Source organism: Oryzias melastigma, linkage group LG19 (genome assembly GCF_002922805.2).
Source record: "Oryzias melastigma strain HK-1 linkage group LG19, ASM292280v2, whole genome shotgun sequence".
Taxonomy (NCBI): Eukaryota; Metazoa; Chordata; class Actinopteri; order Beloniformes; family Adrianichthyidae; genus Oryzias; species Oryzias melastigma.
This window is the reverse complement of record NC_050530.1, coordinates 401,550-420,730: the sequence shown is the minus strand read 5'-3', so window position 1 is coordinate 420,730 and position 19,181 is coordinate 401,550. Positions and strand designations below refer to the sequence as shown.

At 40.1% G+C, this 19,181-nt stretch overlaps 1 protein-coding gene across 10 annotated transcripts in view; it reads right to left on the bottom strand.

Annotated features, from left to right (window-relative positions):
• The window catches only part of shisa8b (shisa family member 8b), a 45,160-nt gene extending 26,179 nt beyond the window's left edge, over positions 1 to 18,981 (bottom strand). Inside the window, exons 1-5 of one of the 10 annotated variants that reach the window (XM_024285490.2) lie at positions 18,741 to 18,981; positions 17,936 to 17,998; positions 13,176 to 13,272; positions 3,483 to 3,798; positions 38 to 1,574 (exon numbers count right to left, since the gene is read on the bottom strand). In XM_024285490.2, the coding sequence (XP_024141258.1) occupies positions 38 to 711 (674 nt within the window). In that variant the 5' untranslated portion in view covers positions 712 to 1,574; positions 3,483 to 3,798; positions 13,176 to 13,272; positions 17,936 to 17,998; positions 18,741 to 18,981. The remainder of the gene's footprint in view (positions 1 to 37; positions 1,575 to 3,482; positions 3,799 to 13,175; positions 13,273 to 17,935; positions 17,999 to 18,740) is intronic. The other 9 variants (XM_024285497.2, XM_024285500.2, XM_024285489.2 and 6 more) reach the window with 9 other exon arrangements.
• Positions 18,982 to 19,181: the final 200 nt, after the last annotated feature.

Genomic DNA, 19,181 nt, shown 5'->3' with positions numbered 1-19,181 from the left:
GTCCTGGAGCGACACACGTCTGATCACACGCCCTCACCTGGTGTTGAGGTCAGGCTGAGCAGGCCCCGCCCCCCGGCCACTCCCTCCGCGGGTCTTTTCCACGGCCAGTTTGGTGAAGATGCCCACCAGCACCATGACGGCCACCACCCCGCAGATGATGTACACGATGAGGTGAGTGCGGTCCCGGTCCTGGTCCGCCTGGCCCTCCGTGATGGTGGCCACCGGCTTGCCGGTGTTGGCCCAGATGGGCGAGTCGTAGTTGGAGCAGATGGTCTGGTCCAGCCTCTGCTGCCGGAACTGGCAGCAGAAGCGGTAGAAGCAGGTCCCGCAGCAGTACAGGAAGACGCCGGCGTTGCAGTTGAACGGCGGATCCCATTGGCCCATCACGTCGTAGTAACCCTGGCAGCGCGTGCCGCCGGCGGGGGGCAGGTCCTCGTCGTCCGCGTCCCCTCCGCTGCTGGGAGTGGAGAGTCCCGTCTCCGGGGGCGAGCTCTGCGTGGTCTCCTCGGCGGTCTGGTTGTTCAGTTTGGTGGGGACGGCGAAGGAGCCGCCCTTCGTCACCGCCACCTTGGAGGAGGCGGAGTCGTCCTGAGCCAGAGCCGGAGGGGAGACCAGGTGGGAGACGACGAAGAAGAGGAAGAAGTGCCGGGGTGAAGGGTTGATGGCTGCCATGCTTCTCTCACCTGCGGGCTTCAAACAGGACGGTGACATTTGGAAACAGATGTTACCGTCAGACTAAAGGTCAGCGATGAGAAAAGGATATTTTTACGCTTTCATGAGCAACAAACACTAAAAGAAGGTTTAGATTCTGTCAGTGTTGTCATGAAGCAGGAGGATAAACCAAACATGCTCCTCTAAAAGCTCATGACATTTCCATTGATCCTCCATTCCTATGGAATCGATCAGGAAGAGAGGGCGTTTTTAAAGGTCACAACCACTGGAAATGTACAAACAAACCTACAGAAAACTGAGGAAAATGTAGGATTTTAGGTGAAAATGAATTTCAAATCTCACCTCTCAGCTCTTTTCCCCCAAAATAACAAGAATCGTCTCAGAAAAATCCACAAACTTTCCTTCCCAGCATTCCTCCACACCGTTCTCATGTGTTTTCCATCTCAGCTGGCGGCTCCATCTCTGAACTTCACACAAACAACAACAACAACCTCCTCCTCTTGATCTCTTCTTCCAAAGCTGCTCCGTCAGATCCGCCGTGGGTTTCTCTCCGTGAGCGAGAGGCTGCAGCCGGCGCCGCAACAGTTAGAAACTAAATGAGACGTCCTCCTCTACCTCCCATCAGCGCCGGGGAGGGAGGAGAGGGAGAGCGTGGAGGGGGAGTCACATCCAGCTGCATCTCCCATCATCCTCGGAGCAGGAACGCCTGGAAGGATGGAGGACGTAAGGCGGGGAATACATGAAAACAAGGAGAATCTCCTGATAGATGGAAGAATTTCATGAAGTTAAGCAGGAACCCATCAGAACGTGGTCGTCTCTGAACTTCCTGTTGCTCTGCTGGATCAGCAGCAACTGGAGATTGAAGATTTTTCCAGCCTCAGTTTGGGCTGAAGTGGACTCATCTGGAGGGAAACAAACAACGTTTGTAAAATCCCCAAAAGACCTAATTGTTAATTGTTCTGATTCTAATTCAGCCGAATTAAATTTTACTTTTCAGAAGCGGAAAAATCAGAACAATTTCTGTTTTTGTTTTGTTCTTGAAAGCTAAACGTGATGCGTTACTTTAAATTGATTTAATAAACTGTCCCAGTTTGTCATCAAGTGTCTGTCCAAAGAGGAGAGTGGGAAACTTTATGAGAGGTCGTGATTGGCTAAGAACGCTGACATGTTTCACGGTGGCCAATCAGAGCGAATGTTGTTTTTTAAACACGCCCACATTTGTTCCAAACCAAACCGGTTAAAGAAGCTGAAGAAACTGAGTTTGGAGCATCTTAATGGAAAATTTACATTTTCTGTAAAAAATATAAAAAATACATTAAATTATTTAAGTCAATGACAACAACATGCTGAATGTGATGTCCAGAGGAGAAAATATGTTAAAAAATGATACTCTTCTGGGATTTTACTGATGAAAATTGTCTATTTATGTTATCTTGTGTACATATGTGTATTATTTTTAATTCTATTTTTTTATTTATTTATTTATTTTTGTTATAATTTTTATATATTGTCTCTATTATCCAACATCTGACCTCTCCTTGTGTTGAGGAATCGTAGCATTTTACAGTTTTTTATTATTATTTCTCTCTCATGTGGAATTTGAATGTTGAAGTCACTCTCTGCACCTTAAAATAGAATTGTCCCTCAGGGATAAATAAAGTTCTTTGAATTGAATTGAATTAAAGGAGGACAAATATTTATATATATATATGTTAAAATTGACTTTTAAATATTTCTTTATTCAAAGGCTGAGATTCAGGAGCAGATGAAAAAATCCAGATTGATAAAGATCATATTTGTGACATCAAAGTGATCATCTACCATCTCTCTGCTCCACTCCAGTCATTGACAGTATATATAGATGGACGAAGCACCTGTGATGTCACACAAGAAAACGTCTAACACAAAATGAAGTCAATTCAGTCGCCATTTTTCCACAATACTGCGGTCGCCATGTTGGAACCAGTCGACGTCGGTAGCCGCTGGTTGGTCGAGACGGTTTGAGTCATCATTTCTACTACAACCACGTTCAGTCATCAGGAGAGAGCTTGACCGCCATGACCCTGAAGAACCAAGCATCGACTGTGATGATGTCAGAAAACGAGTGATCGGCATCCAGGCTCAGCTAACTCCGCTAATCGAGCTGGTGGAGGAGACCAGACGGGACAGAGAATGAAACAGTGAGATAATGGACGTGACCTCCTGGAGAGAAGAATGAACGATGTTGAGAAACAAGCAAGAATTAAACCCCGAGCTGGGCCTAGCATAGCTAACATTAGCACAGAAGCTAACGGCGCAGCTTCTGAGAGCGTGGAGAGTCAAGTCGGAGCATTTCCTTGGATCTAAAGGGATTTCCTTGGATCTTAATACCAGCGAGATCTGCTACCCTCCTCTGTAGCTAGCTAGTGAGCTCTGCTCTATTGGGCTAGCATGCACTGTATAGAGCTAGCGAGCTCCTCTGTATCGAGCTAGCGAGCTCTGTTGTAGCGAGCTAGCGAGGGGTCGTATCGTGATCGCCAGAGTCTTGCCAACACTCCGGTTTTCACTCACTGAAAAAAATCATTTCCTGCCTTTTAAAGACAAAATAGAAGTTTTTAAAAGGAAAAAAAAATCCTAAAAGTGTTTTTAAGTTCTGTTTCTAAAGTAATTCTCTGCATCTCAGACTGTGAGGTGGAGATATTGTTTCATTTCTGCCTCAATCCCCAACGAATGACTGAAGACTTTGTGGTTCTGTAATCATGAAGGCGTCTCCGTTTTTGACGAGAATGTTTGTCAGCTCACAGAGGACGGAGAACATCTGCTCAGGTCACCTGGAATCCTGCTGATCTCCACGCGTCCTCGCCCGTCTCCTGCTCCACATCTTCTCTCTGCTTAGAGAGTGAGGAAGCAGAGGTCTTCCTCCAGCTTTTGTCTGACTTGAATTAGGAGATGCCGCGACTTCAGCAACAGCTTCTAATCTCCTCCACACGGATGCCACCATCTCTGAAGACTCGACTCAAAAGTTTTAATTGAACGATGAGTCAGACTGAAGGCTTTTCGCTCTGATTGCCTCTCACTGAAATCTTCCTCTCTAGCTGCCAAACCAACGATTCCTGGACTTTCATGTCACTTCTGCAGCGTTGCATGCTGGATGTTGGAGAGGGGGGGTAACAGAAAGAGTGAAAAGAGGAGAGTTAATGTAGGCCAGGAGGGAGGAGGAGGACAGAAAAGAAAGGAGCACGAGTGAGGAAGGAAGTGCTGAAGAGGAGAGAAGAAACTGGCTGTTGACCAAAGAGGAGAAAAAAGGTTGAGAGGGAGGAGAAATGGACTGAAAATAGAGCGGAGAACGGGAGTGTTGACTGACGGGAGAATTAAAAGCTTGATTTGGACGTTTGGAGTTAGAAAAACAGAAGATAAGAGAGATTTTACAGTCTGAGGAGGAGGAGGATTGATGCTCAGCTGGATTCATGACACAGAAGGAAATGAAAATGAAAAAGATGAAAACAGTCAGAATAAAGCTTAACAACAACGTAAAAGGATTTATTAGCTCATACAAACATAAAAGTTTAGTTTTTCTAAAATATAGGACATAAATAAAGAAAATGAATCTTAAAAAGGCATTTCTGAGTGTTTCTGTTTCTATATCTTGTCAATCAGGCGTATTTGTGACAGAAAATACACTAAAAGCTCCATACTTTGAGCTCTCAGCAATGGGGGGAGGGGAAAAGGGGGCGGGGTTGCTCCATACCAAAAGTCCCGCCCAAAACTCAGAGCGGAATTCTTTTAAAAAATAAAGCTTAAGAGACCAAAAGTGTCTTCTGATGATGCTGTGAACTGTTTGTCTCCTGTTTTTAGACATCAGAAGTATAAATGTGTTTCACCTGAATAATTCTGAAAATACTTTCTTTATTCATAAGATTACACATCGTGCCAAACGATAAACATCAGTTTTAATGGGTGTGTTATGGACTACAAGTCTGAAATAAAGTTTATGCATCTATTCCAGTGAACTCCTGCCGCTCTGCAGAAACTATGTCCCAAAAAAGGATACAAGATTTTAGATTTTAGCTAAAAACATTGAAGATGATAGCAGCTAGCATGTAGCTGAAATATGAGCCAAAATACATAACAGCCTAAAAACAGCTAGCTTGTAGCTGAAAAAAAGCTAAACTTCAAAATAGTGTTAAAAAACTGACAAATATCCTAAATTAGCCAAAACAGCTAGCATGTAGCTGAAATATGAGCTAAACTGAAAAATAGTCCAAAAATCTTAGTAACTATAACCAGTTTTATTTAGTCTATATAGTTTAGCTATCAGCTATTGTTTATATTTTAAACCGACCTTCTGCTTCTGTTCAATTGCTGGCATTAAGCTCAATGAGACGACTGTTTTTGTGATATTGTGCTAAATGAATAAAGTTAAATGGATTTTTTGCGGTTTCTAGCAGTAAAGTTATTATATTTACCACTCTGAATTGAAGTTTTTGTGCAGTTTCTGGTTTATTTTGGGATGTTTCTGCAATATAATGACAAATATCTATAAAAAAATAAAAGGAGATCAAAACAGATCAAGCATCACCAAACTGATTTAAATACAAATTTATTAGAGCATGTGGTGAAGTGGTAAAAAAAATCAAAAAGACCTCAAAGTTATAGAGTTCCTTGAATCCAAAGACATCTTCATTGGAGTCACAGTCTGTTAGGATTCTAGTTAATGAGGATCCAACACCTTAAAATGTTTTAATTATTTTATCCTAAACGATGATGTCTGAAGACTTTTGTCCAAACCTGAACACTTAAGCGCCCTGATCTCCTGAAACCGTCTGGAGATCTTTCATCTGGTCTGTTTCTCTGGAGCTTTCATCATCTGGTGAACGTGTTTGGAAGCGACTCCGCTTCAGAGAAACGTGAAGCTGTGATCAGAGCGAAGCTTCTAATGAGTCGATCCCGACGAGGCTTTGGTGGCGCTCTGGTCAGGGGGTGTGGCCTGTAAACGCTTAAAATCAAGGTGAGTTTTGACCTTAATCTGAGTATTTCATCAATCATTCATAGATGATTAGGAGTTTTACAATCCAAACCTTTGTTCTATCATGTATTGGATTTTAGGATCAATATTTTCTGCTAATCTCTTTACTCAGAAAGACGGATCCATTCATTCACATCCGGAAGTGTGGCTCCGGGCGCGGCAGTTAGTCGTTAAACCTTTGATTCAGACTGAAGTAATCAGCCGTTACTGACGGATACAAGTCTCAGCAGAACCGTTCAGCCCGACATCTGTGAGCTTCTCCTCCAGACACCGTGTGGAAACTCAGCGGTGATCATCAGCAGGAAGAGAAGCCTCAAACGAGGCTTCAAGCACTTCCGTTTCATCCGACCGAACTCTGTTCCCGGCGTCGACCACCGGCTGGTTTAGCCTCCGTCCCGTTAGAGATGGTTGTGAGGCCCCAACGTTTTAGGTGACATTCACGGCCGCGTCTCAGTGTGTGAGTGAACAAGGCAGAGCGAGAGGGCGCCACAAAAATCAAAGGTTGTGGAGCGACATGGCCGGCGGTGCGGCCCATTAATCGATCCGCTGAGCCATTAGGTCTCCATGTGCGGTTACGAATGTCCGTCCTGTTTGTGAGATGTGGCTTCACTGTGTGAACAGGTTTTAATTTGTGGTTTGGGACATTTCAAAGACCAAACACAAACAGAAAAATTCTCTACAGAGAAAAACTTGAACTTTAAATTTTAAAAAGATCAGGGGTCCCCAAACCACGGCCCGCGGGCCGGATCAGGCCCACCTCCACATTTGACCCGGCCCTCCACAGACTATCCAGACGCACATAGAACGAGGTTTTATTCCACCTTCTGCAGTCTGAACTATGACGGTAGATCAGAGAATATTTATTGGTTTAATAGAGATTCATTTTTTCTTTAATTATTAGTTTTTATTTTGTATATATATTTTTTGGACTTCTGTAGCTCTTCAGCTTTTTAGCTATTAAAATAGCCACATGCTAGCTGTTTTGGCTAATTGAGGCTGCCCCCAGTTTTCTAGGCTAATTTGGAGTTTAGCCAATATTTTAGCTGTATGTTAGCTGTTTAGGCTAAATTAGACATTTCACAATTTTTTAGGCTAATTTGTCATTTAGCTAATATTTTAGCTACATGCTAGCTGTTTTTGGCAAATTTTGGCTTTTTCTCCATTTTGGGGATACTTTGGTGTTTACCTAATATTTTAACCTTATGCTAGCTGTTGTTCACTAAATTAGACACTTCATCATTTTTTTTCAGCCAATTTGGCCTTTAGCTGATATTTCAGGTACATGTTAGCTGTTTTGGCAAATTTTGGCTTTTTTTCCCCTCGTTTTTTAGGCTAATTTGAAGTTTAGCTAACATTTCAGCTACATGCTAGCTGTTTTGGCTTATTTAGAATTTTGTTAAATTTTCAGGCTAATTTGGCAGTTTATTAATATTGTGGCTAGCTATCAGCTTTAGCGTTTTCAGCTATTAGCTTAAGCATTTTAGTTATCAACTTCAGCATCTTCAGCTATTAGCATTAGCATCTTTAGCAGCAACATTCAGCTTTCAGCATTCACACTAGTATTATCACAAGTAATGCTATATATGTACTTTTTAAAACATTTTGATATTATTTTTTCTATGAAGTTGACAGCAATGAATTTTTAAAATTTGGCTGTGTGGCTTTCTGGAAAACCGTAAATGTTTACGTTTAGCCTGTGATTGTTACACTTTTTCTGTTAGCCTACAAACCAACCTCGACACCACATCAAAGAAGAAAACAGTCATGTGACCCTCACCAGAAAAGGTTTGGGGACTTTGGGTTCCAACGAAATGAATTCTTTCATTCGCCATTTTTCTTCGCCAGATTTCACCATTTTGGGACCAAATGATGTCAGTAAGCAGTGATTGGTCCAAGAATCTGTCAATCAAACACTTCGAACGTTGGAGGTGTGGCCAGCGGGGACTACATGCTCTTATTGAGGCATCTGATTGGCCAGTTTATAGGTCGACTAACTACCAATAAAAATATATCGAATGACTGAATACCAGCTGTTCATTCTTCAATAGAAGTCTGTGGGATTTTGGCTTTCTGGGCCAAAGGGTACTTCCTGTTTGGAACGCCAGGGGGGAGGGGATGATCAGATCTGTGTGTACAGTCTATGACTTCACCTCAACGCCCACTGACTGTATCTGAGAACTGGACTGAGTGACCCTGGAACTGGACTAACCCCGACCCTTTTAATCTGTACTTCTAAAGCTGACCAAAAAAAAAAGTTTTTAACAAATAATCAAAAACTAATGAAGAAAGTCGAGAAAAAAAAGTCACAGAAGCTGAAAAAACTGCTGCTCCACGACCCAAATCTGGGAAAAGTAATGGTAGTGGTAAATGACGAGTACTTTGTTGTAAAACAATCAATGACCGCCCCCATCGTTCCAAACCATCATCAGATCTTAAAACCACGTCTTACTGATGAAATAACACTTTAAACTTGGGAGTCCAACTGTCCTCTAGTAAAACACTCACTTTAGTTAGTCCGATGTCACACAAAAAAGACCCCAGAAGCACACAAAGACCAGCCTATAATGGAGTTGCGTAACATTACTCTCCAAAAAAGGGTCATTAAAGTTCAGTGGGACAATGTTTTTGTCCAATTGACTTCCTGTTTGAAATGTGTTTTCAGGCTGTCCCACATGTGATGACCTTGTAACCCCCCACCCCCACCCAGATCATGCCGGAAGAGAATTTCACTTTTGTTTTAGTGTGTGTGTGTTTAGTCTTGTTTATGGGACATTGTGAGGACCACAGTTCGTCATTTCATCTCCTTAAGGGTTTAAGGTGAGCTTCAGTTTTATAACTTAGTTGGATTTAAGGAGCTGATATGAGAGTTTAACTGTCTCTGATGTTTGGGGTAAAAATATACTTAAGATAAACATAATGTCCCCTTAAAGGTACAAAAACAAGTTTCTGTGTGTACAAGTTTAAGCCTTTTTTTTACACGATTTCATAATAAAGTAATAAAAAATACTTATAAACAACAAATTAGATGACAATAAACAGACAATCTTGATACTCAATAGTACAGTTTTTGTGTTTTTATGTTTTATATTCTTTAATCTCACAGTTTGAACCTTTGAAAACACAGAATTAAGCAAAATAAAGAACCTAACTGTGAGTGAATGGAGACTAAAAAGGCAACAACACAGAAAAAAACAGAAATAATCAAAACATGTCAGCACAATAAGGTCAACATGTTTGTGGATAATGGTTTCAGTGGTGGTTTAATAATGTTCTGGTCATGCAGAAGCTTTTTAATGAATAATAATCACAGACAGTCAACCGATGCTGCAATTATTTTTGTTTGTTCATGAACCCAAACTGCACTCGGTTCTTTCTGGATCTCATCTGACCACATTCCTGCAGTCGGAGGAGTCGTAGATGTTCTGTATTTTACCCACTATAGGGGCTCTGGATTAAAGTGTCAGTGACTAGTCTACTTTAAAAGTTGTTTTATGTGTATAAGAATGAACTATAAGGCGACTAAAGTGAGACTAAAGAGTCACAGATGAGTTCGTCAGTCAGATTTTATTACGGAGCTTTACATTTTTCAACAATTGTAATTCTTCAACCTTTCCTGCAATGAACGTAATTCCAGTGGATTCTTAAGCGGAGAAAAGCTGCAGCTTTGTGCAGATATGAACCACATTCCTAACGAAGCTTCTGTCTCTGCTTCAGAATCAGATGATTCACGATGATCACGTGAACGGTCAAAGATTTACAGTAGGTTATCTCAAAAGAGTTATTTGGGTGTCGTCAGTGACAGTTTTGGTGTTAAACTGTTTATATTAACTCTTAAACGTGTTTGTAATGTGCTACTCATGAACCTGGTTAGAAGAATTAACCATGTTAGCAAATTCACAATACCTGAACACAAACAGATCCCGGCTCCACATCAGGGAAGAAAACTGTCATGAAAAACATATTATATAATATTTCTGTCTCTATTATTATTGATCTTTTTACATTCTAAATAAAGCTTTAAGAAAAAACCGTCAGAACTTCAGGCTCCAACAATCTTTCAGCATCATAACTGACCTGATGAAGCAAAAGAAATGTTCAAACTTGTAAAAAGTTTCTACATTTATGCAAAATTTGGATGAAATAGAGAATCTAGCTACAAAACAACTAAAGCTTTTAAATAGTCGATGATGAGCAGCAGTGAAAACATTTAAATGTGGAAACAACCTTGAAAAAAAGGCAATTTATTAATTGTAAATTATTATTTACAATAATGAAAAATTCAAGTTTCTTCTGGTTCGGTTTACTGTATTTATGTAACCAGACCACACGCTCTCCATCCCAGCTGGATTCAGGCTGAAACATCGGCTGCTTTAGGAGTTTAAATCTGACAAAAAAGAATCTAATTTGAATAAAGAATCTGACTTCATCAAAAAAGTCCAACAAAAGCAGGAATGGATGAAAGGAGTGTCTGAGGGGTAAAAAGACAGAAAGAAAGAAGAATCAGAGAGGATTCTGGGAGATCAAGAGAGCATCAGTTCTGTTTCCCCTCGTCCTCTCCGGACCGCCATGTCAGCCGTGACCTTTACCCAATCAAAGGAGATGCTAATACCCGCTCCGTTTGGGCTAACAGACTCCCGGGGAGAATCGCTGCCAGTCTTCACGTCCAGCTTTGATTAGTAATGTGAAGGATCTCGGCCCCGACTCCCCAGGACGGATCCAAATCAGCCCTGACGCCGCCTCGTCCATTACGCCATCATCACGGCGTCGTTCCGCGCTGAGCTGTAATGGATCTAATTTCCCAGCAGTCCTCGTCTCTCAAACGTTAGTGCAGAACTCGCAGGTTTTCTGCTCCGCGTTCGGACATTTGTGTTGCATAATCACAACATGTTCCTGCAGCCAAAAGCATGTTACAGGTTAAGGTTTTAATTAAATATATATCCTTTTCTAACATATATTTTAGATCAAAGTTAAAGCATTTCTGTAAAAAATGTTTTGGTTGAATTTAAAGTGTTTTGAATTAAGAAAAATGTCAAAAAAACAAAAAAAAATCTTAATAAATGCCACAGAGGTTGTAAAAAAAGCCCAAAATAAAATAAAAAACTCAACAAATCAAATCCACAAGTGGCGTTTAGCTCTCAGGTGCTCCCCGTCCCCTCCCCCGCTGCCCCCTTCATGACCCGCCCTCATTGGTTGAGCAGCCGCTACACGCCCCTCCCCCTCTCCTCTACCACCCTGGTCAGAGCTGCATGTGAAAAAAATTCCTGCATTTTTTTTTTATTCAAAAATGTCAGCTTTTCTGTTGCTTTATTTCCATAGCAACCATTTTATTTTTCAGTCGTCAAGGGGTGACGAACAGATTGATGTCATTTTTAGAAGAATTTGTAAAAGTACATTTTTAGATTTCTTTAGTAACCGACATCTTTAGCTATCCACGCCCATATTTTTAATACAGTCATATCGTTTCATTCATCTTTAGCCTTCCACATTTTTCAAAATGGCGGCTTTTCTGTTGCTTTATCTTCATAGCAACCATTAGTTTTTTCCGTCGTCTGGGGACGGCAAACAGATACACGCAATTTTTAAAAGAATCGGGAAAAGTAAACTTTTGGATTTCCTTGGCAACCAACGTTTTTAGCTATCCACGCCCACATTCCTCATACAGTCATATTGTGTGTCATATTGTTTTGTTCGGCTTGAGCAGACGATGACATTTTCTCTATATTCCAGTAGAAAAAATGTCTGAGCAACAGGGGAACGCCACTTTTCTATGTTCGCCAACCTAACCCAATCTAAAATATACAAACTTGAAAACAATTTGCTTTTCAAACTCCCAGTGATGCTCGAGGAGTTTGGAGGTGATAGTTTGTAGAAGGTACCAAAGGTGATTTATTTTTTGTTTTTTATTCAAGATCAAATCATAATAGGTTGATGATAATCTGGATCTTTTTGACGAGAATCTGACTTTAATCTTAAATATTAATGTCTTTAAAGTGTTTTGAAGATTTTTAATCAATTCCTCCTCATCTTTAGAAAAGCCAAAACCTTGTTAGAAACGTCTGGTTCAGAAGATCAAACAGGATTGATTTGATCCGAACAGTTTTGTGTTTATTACACTTTACAAAATAAAAGTTTGGGAAAGAACAAAAAAGTAGTCTGAATTTAAGCAGCTTCAGATGACAGTGGAGGCGACATTGGAACATCTTCGAAGGTGAAAATGATCCGTCAAAACGTTCAAATATTGCGTTTTCCCTCAGACATCAGGAGAAGTTTAACATCAACGTCAGGAGGCCGAACAGGAAGTCCATTGATGAAGTCCGAGCATCGATTTGTGACCTGCTGCTGCAGAAAGGTCGAGGTTTCCCTTCAATCCGACCAATCAGAGGAAAGATTTTCTTTTTGTTGTTGTGTTCGACAGACTTTTATTTGTTTCATAGCTGTTGAAACTACAAGAATGATCAAGTTCTGGTTTAAATCTTAACATAAAAACAGAACTGCTGCCAGCAGAAGAGCTTTGGTTCACAGAAAAAAAGACTCGGAGGGAAGAAGAGAGAAAAACAAGAACAGAAGAACAAAAACATGGCTGAAGGCAAAGTTCTGATGAAAGAGGAAACAGATTCTCCTCTAAAGATCTGTTCGTGAAGTACAAAACAAAATAGGTCAATTTCTAATTATAAAATCCAGCAGATGAGATGCTTTCTATCACAGGGAATCTGTGTGATTTTCAAAATTAAAAGCTTCCCTCTAGAACAGGGGTGTCAACAGGTTGATGATCCAAAAGTACAAGATTTTCAGAGAAAAATACCTTAAAAACCTAATCTAAAAAAATCAAATCACAGTTCAGCATAAATGTAAACTGTTTGTAATAATCACCACATTTATGTCACTAACTGATGTTATGAGTCAACTGGTAAACGATCCACATATTTGAGCTTTGTTATTGTTACCGAATTTGAAGACGATTACAGGCTTGGATGAAGACTATAATCTGTAAAATAATCTCCTAATTTCATCTTCCTGCTGACTACTGGTTCTGTCTTATTCTACTTTTAGTGTTGACTTCATTCCAAAGTGATGAATTTAACTGACTCATATTTCTTCAAAAACTCAAAATTTTTGGACATTTTTTTCATTTTCTATTAAATCCCAACGTCTGATTGGACGAGGAGGAGGAGCGGAGGTGAAGCCGAGGTCTGCAATTGTAGAGCTAAAGCAGCTCCGTCTGTGAATTTGAAGAAAATGCATGAAATAAAGAAATAAATATGTTTGTCTTTAAGATTTTTAAACTGATTTAACTTTATATACTCAGAAATCAAGTTTTTTCCTTTTACTAGTTACTATTACATCACACAAAATATAAAGAATGTGTGATTCACACGAGCAGAAATAGATCATTAAAAGTTTATTCTATTATCAGTATTTGAACACCTGAGAAAACAAACGTTCACATTTAGTCCAGCAGCATTTGTTTGAGATTCCACAGGTTAAAAGTTTTTTTTACCAGGTTTGCAGACACTACAGGGGTTTTGGCCCACTCCTCCTCACAGATCTTCTCTAGAGCGTCAGACTTCTGGGCTGTCGCTGAGGAACATGGAGTCCTAGAATTAAAGGAAGTTCCAGATGTTGCCGTCACAACCTCCAGATTTTCTTCTCTTGGAGATCTTTAAACTTCTCATCAACATTACGATTTATTTTTCCTCAAATTCTCTTTTTCAGTCAATTTATTGTGTAAATTAGGATTATTCTTGGACCGAGTTTCCTCCTCATGATCATCTCCCTCCTGTTCTGCACTAATTAAATAAGCGAGCGGCAGTGGAATCGCTCTGATTGCGTCGCCCTCCATTAAACTGAGAGCTCAGGGCGGTTTGAGGCGAGCGGTCGATCCATCGACGCGTCCGTTCATATCATCCTCTCATCACGTCCGCTCAGCATCACGCACCGATCCGCCATTAGATCGCTGACAGAGGCAAACGCGCCGATGAAACCGGGAGTTGAGGCGCTTCAGTGGGTCCAGGTGGGGCCCCCCCACCATTACCTCTTGGGGAATCATGGGATGCATTTTCAGGTGAGCTCAAAGTCCCGCCCCCATGTAAAATTAGGCTCAGCTCAGCAGTGAAAACTCAAAAACGAGAACTGAAACTGTGAAACTGAGGACTGAAAGTCAAAACAGCAGCTGTTTCTAATGGATCATTTGTTTTCAATATTTTTTTTCATCAATAGTTTTTTTTTATTTCAAGTTTTCACTATTTTTCTTTTTCAAAATTTCTACATTTATTTCAAGTTTTTCGGGGTTTTTTCTAATTTTCAGTTTAGTTTTCTTATTTATAATGTCTTGTTTTCAATTTTTCTTTTTTTTTTTTGGTTTTAAATTTTCCATTTTTTTTCTATTACAATATCTATTTTTCAAGTTTTCAATCTGTTTTTTGTTCACTTGAAGCTGATCCTGATCTGACCCCATAGAGGTCAGACTGACTGCAAACCTGAAGTTGAAACTTTTTTATGGACAAAAACTGAATGTTTGACAAAAACAAACACAAGTCTCTAACTTGGCCTGTGTTGGGATGTGGATAAAGTCTGGGTTACCAATAGTTGTTGGATGGATTGTGTTTAGGTGTTCTAGAAATAAGCAGCAAAAAATCAATAATTCACAGAACTCTGGTTTTATTTGTTCTAAATGGCGTTCCTCAGGGACATGTTGTTGGACAACAGAAAATGTTCAACAAAATTATCCTGTTTTAGTTTGTTGTTAATTAGTTCATCAGTTTATTGGTTCTCACCTTCTTTAGCAATCTCAACAAACTATAAAGCACGTGTCAAAGTCGAGGGCCGGGGGCCGGATCCGGCCCTCCTGGTAATTCTATCCGTAATTCAATCCATAATTCTATTCATAATTATGTTAAAAGTTATGGTTTTAAAGTTGTAAAATTGGCATTTTGATAGCTTTTTGGACTATTTAGTTCAGATTTTTTAGGCTGTTTTGGAGTTTAGCTAATATTTCAGCGACATGCTAGCTGTTTTGGCAAACCTAAGTTATTGTTTAGGCTAATTTGGCATTAATTTGGCTAAATTCCGCTAACAGCATTCACACTAGCATCATCACTGGTAATGCTATATATCTAGTTCATAATTATGTTAAAAAGTTACAGTTTAAAAGTTTTTAAAATGTCATTTTAGAGTGTTCAATAAATGTTTATCCTGTTCGACCCACGACCTCAGGTGTTTCTTGGATTTTGGCCCCTTGTGTGATTGAGTTTGACACTCCTGTTCTAAAGCTTAATATTGAGATTGTTGGAACAACTTTGATAATAAATAGAAGCAACACCGTTTACGAGACATGGAGTACAGAGTGAGGAAACGGTACTGGATGGTATGACAGAGGTGTCATGGACATAAAGCCTTATTCCAGGCCAAAGCCCATAATGAATTAAAGGACAGTCAACTGTCCTTATGAGGCCCCTGTACGGGTACTTAGGTGACCTGCACAAAATATCAAAGTCGTAGAGGGAAAATGTTCATTTTTACCCTACGGGTATGCTGCGGGTGACAGGTCGGAGTGAACACTTCTACAACATGTACGGAGGAAGTAGGCGAGACACATTTTTCAACCCTCTCTTATGGGGTCCAGATGACCCCACCCTTACATTGAGGTGTCAGCCCTTCTATGACAAAGGTGGACAAGACTTCATGTCTGTCATTGGACATCAGTAAAGATTGACAATCATTGGAAAAAAAAGTTCAGTGGACTGTCTTATGGGGTCCAGATGACCCAATTTTTAATGTAAACAAGCCAATGAGAGCAGAACGGTTACACCTGTCAAATCCTGCAGACTGAACAAGGGTCCCGTTAGTCTCTGTTCAGTCTGTTCAATCAGTGTAGTTTGAGTGGACGTCCTACAGGCACTTGTGTATCACGTGCACGCTCGGTCCAAACAGCATTCGTGTGTGGTCAGTACGGAGCCAGTACTCACACCTTACTTACGACTAGAGTGTGGCGTAAGGACATCATACGAAACCATCACCTGTTCGTCGTAAGTGTATATAACTTCTGTTATTTTTACGAATACTTCACAACACACCACACACGCGACAATGGTACGATCCGTGTTCATGACGTCTCTTAACCCTTTAACTGGAATAAATCAATTTAAAAATATATATTTTTCTGACACTTATTGCCTCAAGGGAGTAATACACAGATTTGAAAGCTTTTAAAAACATGTTTTCTACACTGTAAAAAGTGAAACACTTGATCAATTAACATTATTACATTAAATAATTAGTTTTTAATCAGGTTAGATGTTTAAGTTGAGTAAATTATGAACTCAAAATTTAAATTTTGATGAAAACTAAAATTTTCAAATAGAACAAAACAAATAACTTTTGTCTTCATTGATCCGATGTTGCACTTTTTCAGGGTATATGTGCTCTACTGTTTGGTGGAGTTAAAGGGTTAAAGTGGCCATACGAGTCAGAACTGGACACACCTTCACAGCCCTTAAGATCCTCTCAACTGAAGGTTTCTGTGGTCTACTATGTCAGTGGTTGAATAAGTAGTCAATAATCAAGATTGACTTGAAGATTGCAGAGTGCTGGCAGCTCCAGTGCTAATCTGTTCTCTCACAGGAGTCTTAACTTCTGGATCATGAAGAACGCTTTGGTCTCGTTAACACTTTCACTGTTTAAAGTTGGTTTAGTGTTGAGCCAACATTTCCAGGAGAACTCAAACAAAAGGTTTTCAGTGATGGGGAACACGCCGTTCCCGAGTCACTTTCTCTGTTGGACGGTTGGATCGTTCCTCAGCAGGAGCTACAATCATAAAACGACGTGTTTGCAGAAGGTTGTTTTTAAAGAAACACAATTTTTCAGGTTTGGTTTATGACGGCTGCTTCTACAGCTGCAGTCTAACCTCATTAATGTCTTTTACTTATGAACACATTTTCATTCTTGTGAAGATAAGATTGATTATTGTTTATGAGCCCAGACTGGTTCTGTAGTTTCAGCTCGTGTGACGCAGACCGACAAGATGCCAAAACATGAGCTTTAATCGGCGTGCTGGCGATCAGCGATTACGCCACTTTCATCAGGCTGTTCAAGTAACTGACCCAGTTTGAAATCTCCCATCATGCAGTTCTTTTGAGCTTTGAGAGACGACAAAACCAAAAATCCAAACTACTAGAGCTGCCACTAACCATTATTTTAGTAGTCGAATAATCACAGATTATTTTTTCAGATTAGTCGACTAATTGAGTCGTACGCAAACTGGATGTAAAGCAGACATCTTAACATCATTAGCTTTAAACTAACTATAAACTAGATATATAGTATTACGTGCAATAATGCTAGTGTGAATACTGTAAGCTGAATTTGGCTGTTGAAGATGCTGAAATTGATAGCCAGCTAGAATATTGGTTAAATGCCAAATTTGCATAAAAAAATGAAAAAAGCAAAAGTTAGCTAAAACAGCTAGCATGCAGCTCAAATATTAGCTAAAGTCAAAATAACCTAGAAACAAATAAAGAATAAAATTAACCAGAATTACAAGCATGTAGCAGAAATATTAGCTAAACTCCAAAATAGCCTAAAAAAACCTTAATAAATGCTAAAATAGTCCATAAAGCTAGCAGTACGCCAATATAACTTTCAACTTTACTAAACTCTGACTCCATATAATATAAAGTAACAACTAATCGACTATTTAATTAGTCGTCGACTATTTTAATAGTCGATTAGTCATCGATTAGTCGGCTAATTGTGGCAGCCCAAATCCAAACCAGAAAACCCAACTAAATCAATCCTGATTGATGCTTCTGCTTTCCTTCTCCGGTTTGTGCTCTACTCAGTTTTGCTCCATTTGAAGCGCCCTGTAATTTCACCGTGTAAATAAGACTTCTCTCTCTCAAGCTGGACGGGTCGCCAGACCTGACGTCAGTCAGAACAATAAAAATTCTTGTGTTGTGACGGAAACGCAGCAGATATCCAGTTCTGATATCTACAATGAGGAATAACTACATGTTCTGTTCAGACATCAGGGCTGGACCAGATGACGTCCATCAGACTCAGACTTTTCTGGATTTATTCATGTCTGCTGTAGCTGCTAAATATTTAGGACTTAAACCTGAAAAACAATGTTTTAAGTTGCTTTAAGACATTTCATTCATTCATGACTTTGCTACGTCCAGTCAACTCCACTCAAGTCATCTTACTGTGTTTCTCCTTATTTCTTCTAACCCTGGAGGATGCCTTATCAAGCATAGAACTTACTGGATTTTTCTTTCCTTTCTGGTCTTGCAAAGTAAACTCAAAAACATCAAGATGAGTTGAATCCTGAGAAAAAGGAAGCATCTGTGAGTCGATAGAGGCCTGGTGAGAGGGGGGCATGCGCCACACAAGTTGCCCCTGGGGTAAAAAGGGGCTTGGCAGGAACAGGTAAGAAGCAGAGAGAGAGAGGAGTGAGGGGGGTCGTAAAGAGCAGTATATGCTATATACCTAGCTCATAATTATCTTAAAAAGTTACGGTTTTAAATTTTTAAAAATGTAGTTTTAGAGTGTTCAATAAATGTTTACCCTTTTCGACCTAAGGTGTGTTTTGGATTTTGGCCTCTTGTGTGATTGACTTTGACACCCCTGCTTCACACTCTTTCCTGCTAGCTTACAGCCCCTCACAACTTCAAGCTAACATTAGCGGTGCAACCAAAACGGCGGGCAGTCTCGTAGCTAGCTGTACAATTTGGAGCCAGATGCTAGCTCAGACGAGGAGCGTCGTAGATCACATCTACAAGCTCTTTCTGACCTATCCTTATTAAAATAATAATAATCAAACATGGTATTTTAAGAGGCTCTTAAACGCTTCTTTTGCCACTTTGCTTAAAAATACATTAGGCTATATCAGAAGTTTTAGACAGCTGCATGAAGCTAAATGCTTCTCTCTCCTGGTTTTACTTTACTTTAGACTTGACAAAAATATAGAAACCTTAAAAGAACATAAAGATTATTTGATGTTTGCTTCTAAAAAGGATAATTGTGTTTTAGAAGGAACTAGTTGGTGTCGCGGAAGGACGCTGTCTACCTGCAGTTTCCAGGAGTTCCGTGTCGCTGCAGCTAGCATGTCTTCTCTCCTGCAGCCGCATGGATGGATGGGCGGTTCCTAAATCTTTCTCCAAATTTCTTTTTCATTTCAACAAAATATCCGCTCAGCGTTTCTGTTCCCAAATTCCCGGGAAATGCTTCCAGGAACTACTGTCTAGCCACGCGCGTGCTCTCTAATCAGACTCTACGCGCTTTACCTGGACTGTACCACTGCCACCCCCCCCCCTTTTTCCACATAATGGTACGTTCCTGGCTGTTTGCCAAGATGCTGCAGCTCCCCCGGCGGTAACGTCATTTGACGTCATCGCCGTTAGATATTCTTGGGGGATTATGTCATTTGACGTCACTGCTGTTGCATCGAAAAGTTCTTGAACTGGACTGAAATTTTCACTTTGACATCTTTTTCACAAAAGACCCAACA